The 12,716-nt window shown below is 36.6% G+C and overlaps 1 protein-coding gene and 1 non-coding gene across 5 annotated transcripts in view; one reads left to right on the top strand and one right to left on the bottom strand.

Moving 5' to 3' along the window:
• The window catches only part of CAMSAP2 (calmodulin regulated spectrin associated protein family member 2), a 123,763-nt gene that overhangs the window by 25,209 nt on the left and 85,838 nt on the right, over positions 1-12,716 (top strand). For all 4 annotated transcript variants that reach the window (XM_036909466.2, XM_036909469.2, XM_036909468.2 and 1 more), the window contains exon 2: positions 1,298-1,557. In XM_036909466.2, coding sequence (XP_036765361.2) covers positions 1,298-1,557 — 260 coding nt within the window. The remainder of the gene's footprint in view (positions 1-1,297; positions 1,558-12,716) is intronic.
• LOC118924756 (U6 spliceosomal RNA) lies at positions 12,309-12,415 on the bottom strand. Its single transcript, XR_005029738.1, has one exon. It is a non-coding gene; the product is annotated as a U6 spliceosomal RNA (small nuclear RNA).

Raw genomic sequence — 12,716 nt, 5'->3', positions numbered from 1 at the left:
ATTGTTTGATGAGAATATTTTTCTAATAATAGGAGCTTTTCAAAAACATTTAGGTAAAAATTCCTAAGGAATATATCAATACTTTAGTGATTATATTTTTTAAATGCTGATTTTTATTAGTATGGTGGCTTACTTTGAGCTTATGTTAAAGCTGCCTATTCAGCAGACTCCTAAAATCCGTGATGGAGGATGGCTGGCCTCGAAACCTCACTTTACAAAGAGCAGGCAGGTGAGGAGCTGGCTCAGTACTGAGGAGTACTGAGCACTCAGGAGCTGGCTCAGGCCAGCACTGTCAGCTTCTGCGATCGCTGCTCTAGTGAGCTTGTGACTTAGATGTCCCGCCTTGCCTTTTGGGAGACTGACCTTATTCTTGTCCTGGGATTGATGAAAAGCAGAGAGCCCAGGTGAGGGGTAGGGAGGGAGAGGAAGAGATGCAGTAGAAAAGGCAGGCAACCTGTAAAACAGTAAGACGTGGTATGTTTGATTTAGTAATCTTGCTGCCATCAGGTGCAAATCAGCTCTGAGGTTGATGTGGAAGCAGACCTTCAGGGGAAGTGGCTATTAGAGGGGAAACTTGGAAGGATAGTTTGACTTCCTTCCCATGGCCCATTTGCTCTTTCTGTGTATCCTCTGAATGGACCAGTTGGGCTTTTTGAGGCAGGATGAGGAGTGTTCAGTGGGAAGATGGGGATAACACTGGTTTCCTAGTATAGAAGAGTAGTCCTTCCCTAGACTGGCTCTCACTGCCCCCCCAGAAGCTCAGCAGGCTGAGCAGGAGAGGAGGACCAAGGGCTTGGACTTGGGAACAGAATGTGTCAGGCAGTTCCTGTTTGGCAAGTGACTAGCCATACAACTTTGGGCTAACAGTTTTATACTCGGGTGGCAAGGCCTAGCAATGCCCCGAAATGTGTTTACGGTGCATTTCTTGGTTGACTGCTTGAACATCAGGGGATTCACTGAGACTAGTTTTTAGGAATTTTTTTTAGCTCATTTTGTGTATTTAAGAATGCATGTGTGGGAATACTTTCCCCAGACTCACTAGACTCAGATAATTTTTCTCCTTGTTTGCTTTGTAGTTTCTTTTCATAATATACTTAGAGTATATCTTCTGTAAAGGAAAATTCTCTTTCTCATTCCAGATTATCTGCTAGGGACTAATAAATCATCTTTTCAATTGAAGGGTCATTATTATTTTTAGAAGAAATCTTAACGTCTATGATGTAAATAATAATTGGTAAGTTAATTATGTTTCTTTAATAAAATCTTATAAGATTTTCTTTTCCTTTAATTTTTGTAGAAAATGTGCCAGAGGAGCTCGGAGAGCCATTTTACACAGATCAGTATGACCAGGAACACATCAAACCGCCTGTGGTTAATCTGCTGCTGTCGGCTGAGCTGTACTGTCGTGCTGGGAGCCTCATCCTGAAGAGTGATGCTGCAAAACCCCTTTTGGGCCACGATGCTGTGATCCAGGCACTAGCACAGAAAGGTCTTTATGTCACTGACCAAGAAAAGTTGGTAACTGAACGAGATCTGCACAAGAAACCCATACAGATGGTGAGTCTATAGGCCCAAGATTACTGTGAGGTGTGTGCTTTTGAGTGTGACTTGTATTGTAAAACAGGAATATACGTTTAGAAACTGGATTTTCATCTCTGCCTAGAGTTTAAAAACTATCTTTTTCTTAGAAACCTCACTTCCAAATTAAGAAAGATTTTAATAAAGTATTTTGGGATGTTTGTTGCCACTCTAATAGCTGGAAAAAACAATTACATGATTTTCAACTACTTCAAAATGATTTTATTCAATTTAAAATTATATTTTTTCCATACAGACTAGTAAGAGATGGAAATAAAATTCTTGACCTTATTCTTATTAGGAAAGAGATGAGATTTGTAAGTGTTCATCTATGTGCTTGAGTGACCTCTTGGTAAATTTCTGCATATCATATCTTTTTAGTTTATTTAATAATATTAATTCATTTTTGTGAAAAATACACAATAAGGAACTCAAGGCTGGCCTGGAGCAAGCATTCAGGAACTCAGTCATGATAGTCTCTGGGGACAAATCCAGATGCACGCTCACCGTGTGCTGCTTCAGCCAGTTGTACTAGTTTAGCTCAAATTCACAAAATGCTGGGCATCGTCCAGAATGGCGCAAGGAAACCAGGTCTGCACACTGCGTTACATCATGCGCTCATAGGAGGCTAGCTGTCTTAACACGAGAGGAAGCAGAGAGGTGTATGTAGGAAATATTCTGAGATACCTACGAAATTATGAGATTGAAGAAGGGTGAACAAAATTTACCAAATTTAGTTCTGAGTGAAGTGATGACCTACTTTGCTTTCTGCTTATTATCTTTCTTTAAAAAACAACAACCCTACTTTATTACTTTCAAGGAATGGAGGATGTCTCAAGAAAAGTTTAGTGACTGAATTTAGTTATAGATTTATAATAGAATTATTAAGGATCTAAGAATGTTTATTATCAGATATGAGATTTTCAGCTTTCACTGATGGCTGTTTACCTTATGGCTACCCTCTGATTTTTGTATACCTGCTTTGTGTACGTGTCATACATCTATGTGAACAGTTTGCTGATACCGGGGTGAGCAGAATTCTACTTAGGGCTCCAGCAGTCTGATGCCCAGCCTTTCTAGAGTCGCTGCTACTAGTCGGATGCTCCTGCTTTGATTATTTCCACTTCCATTATTTCAAGGCCAAGTGGGTAGTTATAAACCACATCAATGACTTTGTGAATCTGTGTGCTAAATAGCTGCTCTTTCAGATACAGATATATGTTACATAACTGAGTTGTCCTTAGAATAGGTTATCTATTTTATATCCTCCTCAATGAGAATGAAACAACGTGTTTTCTGCATTATTTTTCAGGTGCATTTTATGTGTGTGTGAAGATAAAATGTGAAGATACTTGTATTTAAGAATGAGAGGATTGATAGGCTGCTAATTGCATCACAGTCAGGTTTCTTTCCAACAGTACTGATCCTGCTGATAACCATGAATGTATTTAAATCTGACTGTAGAAAACAATATTTAAGGAATGTAATTTAAGTGATATGGAATTTCTGTTTCTCTGGTTCTGACTTCTGTCTGTGGATTGTTAGAACAATCCTATTTGACTACATCATCTTGACACTTTGCACTGTCACTTATTGACCTGTTTAATTGTATATTTGAAGTTTTTGTCACAGTTTGATTTAATGTTTTCCAATTGCTATGAAGTTTTTGATGATATTGTAATAACACTATTTTTCTAAAACCTATGTGAGTAAAAACTTTGTTCCTTAAGAAACTTTTGTTTGATTTTAGAGTAATAATAATGAGTATCAGTTTCCTTCTTTATCCTGCTATTTGGGAGGTATAATGAAAAATAGTGTGTTTAACTGTACTGATTATATTGATTCCCTCCCATCCCTCATCTTGATTGTCTAAATTATTTTACTACTTTGGGGATATTTTATTTCTGTATGCTCCCTCTTAGCCTTTTGGGAAAAAAAATTATGTAGTGGTAGCAAAAGTATTATAAGAACAAGGCAAACTTGACTAATCAATTTTTATTATTTTTGGGGTGGGTAAGGATTGAGAAAAATGCCTTTTTTTTTCTTTTTAACATTTCTCAAGTGCTGGGTGTTTTTTTTTTTGTTTTGTTTTAATTTTTTTTGTTAAGGTATTATTGATGTGCACTCTTATGAAGGTTTCACATGAAAAAACAATGGTTTCTACATTTACCCATATTTTCAAGTCCCCACCCATACCCCAATGCAGTCACTGTCCATCAGTGTAGTAAGATGCCACAGATTCACTGTTTGCCTTCTCTGTGCTACACTGTTTTCCCAGTGATCCCCCACACCATGTGTACTAAACATAATACCCCTCAACCCCCTTCTCCCTCCCTCCCCACCCGCCCTCCCACACCCCTCCCCTTTGGTAACCACTAGGTCATTCTTAGAGTTTCTGAGTCTGCTGCTATTTTATTCCTTCAGTTTTGCTTCTTTGTTATACTCCGCAAATGAGTGAAATCATTTGGCACTTGTCTTTCCCTGCCTGGCTTATTTTACTGAGCATAATATCCTCCAGCTCCATTCATGTTGTTGAAAATGGTAGGATTTGTTTCTTTCTTATGGCTGAATAGTATTCCATTGTGTATATGTACCACCTCTTCTTTATCCATTCATCTACTGATGGACACTTAGGTTGCTTCCGTATCTTGGCTATTGTAAAAAGTGCTGCGATGAACATAGGGGTGCATATGTCTTTTTGAATCTGAGAAGTTGTGTTCTTTGGGTAAATTCCAAGGAGTGGGATGCCTGGGTCAAATGGTATTTCTATTTTTAGTGTTTTGAGGAACCTCCATATTGCTTTCCACAGTAGTTGAACTAGCTTACATTCCCACCAGCAGTGTAGGAAGGTTCCCTTTTCTCCGCATCCTCGCCAGCATTTGTTTTTCTTAGTCTTTTGGATGCTGGCCATCCTTACTGGTGTGAGGTGATATCTCATTGCGGTTTTAATTTGCATTTCCCTGATGATTAGTGATGTGAAGCATCTTTTCATTTGTCTGTTGGCCATCTGAATTTCTTCTTTGGAGAAGTGTCTGTTGAGATCCTCTGCCCATTTTTTAATCAGGTTATTTGCTTTTTTGGGTGTTGAGGGGTGTAAGTTCTTTATATATTTTGGATGTTAACCCCTTGTCAGATATGTCATTTACAGATATATTCTCCCATACTGTAGGATGCCTTTTTGTTCTGTTGATGGTGTCCTTTGCCATACAGAAACTTTTTAGTTTGATGTAGTCCCATCTGTTCATTTTTGCTTTTGTTTCCCTTGCTCGAGGAGATGCGTTCAGGAAGAAGTTGCTCATGCTTATATTCAGGAGTTTTTTGCCTATGTTGTCTTCTAAGAGTTTTATGATTTCATGTCTTACATTCAGGTCTTTGATCCATTTCGAGTTTACTTTTGTGTATGGGGTTAAACAGTAATCCAGTTTCATTCTCTCATTCTCTTGCATGTAGCTGTCCAGTTTTGCCAACACCAGCTGTTGAAGAGGCTGTCATTTCCCCATTGTATGTCCATGGCTCCTTTATCATATATTAATTGACCATATATGGTTGGGTTTATATCAGGGCTGTCTGGTCTGTTCCATTGGTATCTATGGGTCTGTTCTTGTGCCAGTACCAAATTGTCTTGATTACTGTGGCTTTGTAGTAGAGCTTGAAGTTGGGGAGCATAATCCTCCCGGCTTGATTCTTCCTTCTCAGGATTGCTTTGGCTATTCGAGGTCTTTTGTGGTTCCATATGAATTTTAGAATGATTATCTCTAGTTTGTTGAAGAATGCTCTTGGTATTTTGATAGGAATTGCATTGAATCTATAGGTTGCTTTAGGCAGAATGGCCATTTTGACAATATTAATTCTTCCTATCCATGAGCATGGGATGTGTTTCCATTTATTGGTATCTTCTTTAATTTCTCTCATGAGTGTCTTGTAGTTTTCAGAGCATAGGTCTTTCACTTCCTTCGTTAGGTTTATTCCTAGGTATTTTATTCTTTTTGATGCAACTGAATGGAATTGTTTTCCTGATTTCTGTCTCTGCTAGTTCATTGTTAGTGTATACGAATGCCACAGATTTCTGTGTATTAATTTTGTATCCTGCAACTTTGCTGAATTCAGCTATTAGATCTAGTAGTTTTGGAGTGGATTCTTTAGGGTTTTTTATGTACAATATCATGTCATCTGCAAACAGGGACAATTTAACTTCTTCCTTGCCAATCTGGATGCCTTTTATTTCTTTGTGTTGTCTGGTTGCCATGGCGAGGACCTCCAGTACTATGTTGAATAGAAGTGGGGAGAGTGGGCATCCTTGTCTTTTTCCTGATCTTAAAGGAAAAACTTTCAGCTTCTCACTGTTAAGTATAATGTTGGCTGTGGGTTTGTCATATATGGCCTTTATTATGTTGAGGTACTTACCCTCTGTACCCATTTTGTTGAGAGTTTTAATCATAAATGGATGTTGAATTTTGTCAAATGCTTTTTCAGCATCTATGTAGATGATCATGTAGTTTTTGTCCTTCATTTTGTTGATGTAGTGAATAATGTTGATGGATTTTCAAATGTTGTACCATACTTGCATCCCTGGAATAAATCCTACTTGATCATGATGGATCATCTTTTTGATGTATTTTTGAATTGGGTTTGCTAATATTTTGTTGAGTATTTTTGCATCTGTGTTCATCAGGGATATTGGTCTGTAATTTTCTTTTTTTGTGGTGTCTTTGCCTGGTTTTGGTATTAGAGTGATGCTGGCCTCATAGAATGAGTTTGGAAGTATTCCCTCTTCTTCTACTCTTTGGAAAACTTTAAGGAGGATGGGTATTAGGTCTTCACTAAATGTTTGATAAAATTCAGTGGTGAAGCCATCTGGTCCAGGGGTTTTGTTCTTATGTAGGTTTTTGATTACCAGTTCCATTTCATTGCTGGTAATTGGTTTGTTCAGATTTTCTGTTTCTTTCTGGGTCAGCCTTGGAAGGTTGTATTTTTCTAGAAAGTTGTCCATTTCTTCTAGGTTATCCAGTTTGTTAGCATATAATTTTTCATAGTATTCTCTAATAATTGTTTGTATTTCTGTGGTGTCCGTAGTTGTTTTTCCTTTCTCATTTCTGATTCTGCTTATGTGAGTAGACTCTCTTTTTTTCTTGATAAGTCTGGCTAGGGGTTTATCTATTTTGTTTATCTTCTCAAAGAACTAGCTCCTGCTTTCATTGATTCTTTCTACTGTTTCATTCTTCTCGATTTCATTTATTTCTGCTCGAGTCTTTATTATGTCCCTCCTTCTACTGACTTTGGGCCTCATTTGTTCTTCTTTTTCTAGTTTCATTAATTGTGTGTTTAGACTACTCATATGGGATTGTTCTTCTTTCCTGAGGTAGGCCTGTATTGCAATGAAATGCCTTTTTTTTTTAATGAGAACACATATTGGAGAATATATGCTTTTTTTAAAAAAATCACAGTGCTTTCAAAGACAGATTTTAAAAGTATAACCTTTAAAATGTTTTCATCTATATTTATATCAGTGGAAAAGTATTTTCAGACACTATGTACTAATTATAATGGATTAAAGTTTATTCAGCACATAGTCACTATTAAGACTTCTAAAAGGCATTGTAATTGTGATCTGCATAATGAATATTACAAGAATGTGAGTAAAGAGCAAATGTAAACAATACACAGTTATAGTGTTAAATGCACACCATTCTGAGAGCTAACATGAAGTATGCTGGAGTCAGCATTCAGGGTGACCAAATGATTACCATAGGAAGAGTTGTATATATAAAATCATAGGGGAACGTCTTTCAACTGAAAGTTTGTCCTAGCCCAAATGATGTTATCTATCAATTTTTTTGTTGAAATAAATACTTGTATCTAGGATGATGTGAAAACTGAGGTATGTGTAGTTAGTGGAGCCATTTGCTAAAAAAGGTTGCTTAAGAGTACTGAGAAGATTTTAAACTTTCTTTCCCTAGCAAAATGAAGTTGCATTTGTAGTGTGTTCAGGTTGGGCTGAGGGATTTGATCAATATCATAAAATCTTAAATACATAGAATTTTATAGCCAGAAAGAGCCTTAAAAATCAGAAACTATGAAGTATGAAACTTCCCAGTTATGAGGAATCTGATGGACATGTGTTCCTGGGAACTTTGAATACAGATTCCCTGGCCCTCTAGTCAGAGCTGCTAAATTAGATCTTTTAGAAGAGGGGTTGGGACATGTATTTTTAAACAAGTGTTCTGGGCAAGTTTTATGATCAAGAGTATAGGAAGTTTGAGTCATTTTATATATGTGATACTTAGAGTTTAGAGAGGTTAAATAATTTTCATGAGGTAACCCTGTGTAGTAGCAAAACTAGTTAGAATCTGAATGAATTAGAATTGTAACAATGCTATAATATGAAGCAAGCTTGCACACTTAAGTATTTATTTAGAATCATGTTTTCCCAGCTGTCTAAACTGTAGACTGGTTACAGATCAGACTCCTCATTGTTAGTTGGCTTTCCAACCATTTTTGCAGACAAAGGAAATAAGAGTTGATATTTGTAAGACTCAATTATTTAAGTAGATGTGTATACATATGAATATAGTACATGATATGGAATTATAAGATTGATTTTCATATATGACTTGTAAAATTATGTTAATTACTTAACCAAATCTTGTTTTAGAACAGTCATGATTATATGACCAAAATATTTGTTTGAAAGTGCTTTCTTTTAATGAGTCTCAAAAACAGATTGAACATTCTGTTTGCTTAATGGAAACTAAAGTGGATTGATAGGTCATTTGATTAGTAAGGCATAAAATGTTCTTTCATGAACTGTATCAGTATTGTTATAATGGATGTTTTTGGATATTCAGAAAACATAACCTAAAAAGTTATTATGCATCTATGCTACTAGCCATTACACTGCTTTATAATTGGAAGGCCAGTGAAGCTGTGGTTATAACACAGAAAGATGATGGAAATACTTTTTTTAACCTCAAGGAGGATAGTCATATAAATAAAGAAGTGTTGTTTCATTTTATCATATTTTGTGGTCTGTGCATTCAGCTGACCACTGACACCTCCACTGGAATGATGTTGAGCTTAGAATCTAGTGAAGACTGGGAAGAAACTAATTAGACAGCGTGCAGGAAGTGCTCTAATTGCAAGCTTAAGCAGTAGACATTGGGAACGCAGAGGCAGTGTGCTGATTTCTGCTAGGGAAGATCAGGGAAGGCGACATAGTGCAGGATGACTAATGGGGCTTCAGAGGGTAGGAAAAGCTATGGGGTGGGAATGGTAACCCGGCTGAAGAATTTGATTGTTTGACCCAAGTTAGAACTTGAAAGTAGGTTATGTATTACAAGTTGCAGTGTTGACTGCATGGAGGCATAAATGTGAGATGAGGCTAAAATATAGGTTGGGGTTAGATTATGAAGAGGCTATGAAGTAAAGTTAAGGATTTTTAATCATATTATGGGTTACAGGCCATGAGATAAGTTCTTATATTGTTTTCTCAGGGTTTTGTTGCTATTGGTGGTGGTTTGTTGGTTTGTTTTTTCCCTGCCTACATTAAACAAATAAAACATTGCAAAACACTGTGAACTGCTATACCATCAAATGGTGTGAATTAATGCAGATTATTAATTATCAGGTCTTCTTGATTTGCTTATATTTATCTGTCTACTTGCTCACTTATCAGACTATCTGGTGTCTCTTTTGGTTTAGGTTACTATGTGCCAGGCCGTGTACTTATACACACACCCTCACATAATGTAAGTCTTATGACAATCTGAACAGCAAAGTGTATTGTCCCTGTTTTCCTGAGGAGGAACTGAGGCTTTGAGACCACAATTAAGGTCACAGAGCAAGCACAGAAAATAGTGAGGGCAGGTTTCAAATCTTCTCTGCTTTAACTGTAAATCCCATGTTCTTAACCACTAAATTATATATTTTGTGCCTGCCTGTGTAATAGGAAAATAATAGGACTCGGTAATAGGAAAGTGGGGAGTGGAGAGGTCAAAAGAAGTGGAAACGGATGATAATCTTGTAATTTGTTCAGGCTTCTTTGCAAAGTAATTTATTCATTCTGTTCCTGTCTTGAAGGTCATATTAGTTTCCTGTACTGGGGAGTAACTAGCTTTTGAGTTCAATGACTGCTGATAATGGATGAGGCAGAATTGTAATCGTTTTTCTGGATAGATATGAGTTTCTTGATTTTTGAGAATGTGCAAGGTAATCCCTAGTTGCCATTACCTTTTCTACGTACAAGAAAGGTGTTGAGAACAGAGAAGCTGACCTCAGGAACGTTGTGTATCCCTTTTTTCTTTTTCTTCCTCCCTCCTTCCTTTCCAGCATGTTGGTCCAGTTTGGCATCTCTTCTTAGGGATTTCCACGGCGCCACCATCTGTTAGAATTCCATGTAATTTACTTATGTAGAAGCTTTAAAAAATCTTTAACCTGTTTATGAAGATTAAAAATTGTACTTTAGAGGAAAAGGAATATATAAATGTAACATTACAGTAGTAGTTGAGGAGATAATAATTTCTAGTGGCCTTTGCATAATAACGCCTTGCAAATTTAAGAGAAGAACTTGTAAAAAAAATTTTACATTCTCATAGTTACTATTGAGTAGGGGTTTTTTCCTCATGTATAGTGCTGAATCTCACTTTCTTATTCCCACTAATCACTACCTAATTTGGATTCCATTATTTCTAGGTAACATATTACATACACTTCAGTTACAAATTTACAATATCTTTTGATATCTTACAACCATGTTTATTATGTTTGAATCTGTTTATGGATAATAATATATTTATAATTCCAAGTTTACATTCTCATAGAAATAACTTGATGAATGGTGCTTATTTTACCAGATGATCTTCCAAAAAAACCTTTTTTATATTTATAACAAAATAAGGCCATTTATTAATTTATTCAGTATATTTATGGAGTTTCTGCCATCTACTGTGTTATTATCTTTGGTGATTAAAAAGTTTCTATCCTTTGACGTCTCACTTTCCACTGGGGATTGTAGGAAAATAACCAAATTATAATACAAATGTTTCAGTTGTATTTTGCTCAATCCTATTTTTAAATGCTGAGTTTGGAAAGATGCAAAGGAGCTTTCCAGGTGGCAGGTGAAGGGCATGTTGTAAGGTTGTATGATTGAGAGCATCAGGGAAGTTAAAAGGAAGTGTGAGAGCGTAATACATTCAGAAAAAGCAAGAGATTTGGTTGTAACTTTAGCACTGGGCACATACTAGGGAATGATGAAAAGAAGAGCAGAGAGTTAGATGGGGACAGGGCATCAATGACCTTTTATGTCAGGCCAAGTGTGTACTTTATCCTGGAAATGATAGGGAACTACCAGTATAGGGTTTTAAACCAAAGGGTTATCATCAGATTTGTGTTACAGAAGGCCACTTTGGTGGTATTGTGAAAGCGATACCACTTAGGAGCCAGTTGAAATAGCCAGGCACCTCAGAGAGGCTGTTGAGATGCAGAAGGGGTTGATTGGGAGAGGCATTTTTGAGGTAGAATTGAGGTGATTTTTTGGCTCATCAGAGTTGGGAAATGAGGAAGAGAATCTGGAGTAAGACTAGCAAAACAACTTTTATCCCTTACATCAAGGTCGTCAACTGTTATAACCATAGAAAAAACTACCTTACTGATTTCACTCCATTCTTCTAGGAGCCTCAGGGTCTAGATGTTAGCCTCCCCATTCTCTGCTGATCAAGGTACTTCTGAACCCTGATATTTTTACCTAATAATGATGAAATAAGTTAGAGTTCCAGCTTTATAGTTTAAAAATCTTGAGCTGATATTATTAAATATCTTATTTTTGATGAGAAGGATAAAGGTGACTATAAATTTCTCTTTTTAGTACCTATTAAAAAGAGTTGGTATAAGTGAAGGTGGGTCTTTGTACAAAGAAATGAAATAAGATTGATAATGCATTTTGTTGGTTTTTTAGTTTATGTTACACTTACATGTTTACTGCAAAGACAGATGGGGATTCATTTGTTTAATAGATTATCAGTTCCTATTGTGTACTCTAGGCTAGGCATCGGTGAGAAAGTAGATGGAATCTGCTCCAACGATGCTCTTGGAAGACATGAGGGGTCGCTTGAGGTTGAAAGAGCTGCAGTGTGAGAACAGGGAAGGACTGAGGAATAAAGAGAATTGAATGAACTTCACAAATGCAAGTTGTTAATGTGATATGTGGTACAGGTGGTTGGATACTAGGTTGTAGATGAGAAAACTGCCACTCTAAAAGGTTAATTAACTTGCCAGGGCCAAACAGGTAATAAAGGAGGATTTAGCTTGTATCTGCTGACTCCAGAGCACGTGCCTGTTTCATTTACACCATGGCCTTCCAAAACCCCAGCACAACAAACAAGTGAAAAAAAAAGTGAGATCATACGTGGGAATCTAAAATATAAAATAAATAAAGCTCACAGATACAAGGACAGTAATTGCCAGAGGTGGGGCGGAAAGGAGGCAAAATGGGGAAGGGGGTCAAAGGTATACATTTGAAGTTATAATATAAAATAAGACATAGGGATATAATGTAAACATGGTGACTGTAGATAATACTGTGTGGCCTATTTTAAAGTTGCTAAGAAAGCAAATTTTAAAAGTCCTCATTGCAAAAGAAAAATTTTGCAACTATTGCAGTGATCATTTTGCAACATGTAAATACAGAACCATGCTGTTCACCTGCAACTGATATCTTTTTTCTTTTTCTTTCTTTTTTTAATATGGAACACTTCACAAATTTGCATGTCATCCTTGTGCAGGGGCCATACTAATCTTCTCTGTATCCTTCCAATTTTAGTATATGTGCTGCCAAAGCAAGCACTGGAACTGATATATTTTATGTCAGTTATACCTCAGTGTAAAAAAAACCCCCATACCATACTATTTCTGTAGTGCTTAATAGCTTATGAGCATTTACCCCCCCTCTTTTTATAACAATCATAAAAGATAAATAGGGCAGTTACTGCTGTTTCTTTTGACAAGTAAGAAAAGTTTATAGATGGAATTATTTAATAAATACTTGGTTCCTACTGAAAGAAGTGTAGAAGGAAAAAGTGAACACATGATCATATAACTAGTTAGTAACAAAGCAGGTTTAGTTAGGTCCCAGGTCTTCTGACTCC

Source organism: Manis pentadactyla, chromosome 9 (assembly GCF_030020395.1).
Source record: "Manis pentadactyla isolate mManPen7 chromosome 9, mManPen7.hap1, whole genome shotgun sequence".
In the NCBI taxonomy this organism is placed as follows: domain Eukaryota; kingdom Metazoa; phylum Chordata; class Mammalia; order Pholidota; family Manidae; genus Manis; species Manis pentadactyla.
Note: the sequence above shows the minus strand (reverse complement) of the source record. Positions and strands in the feature narration are given on the sequence as shown.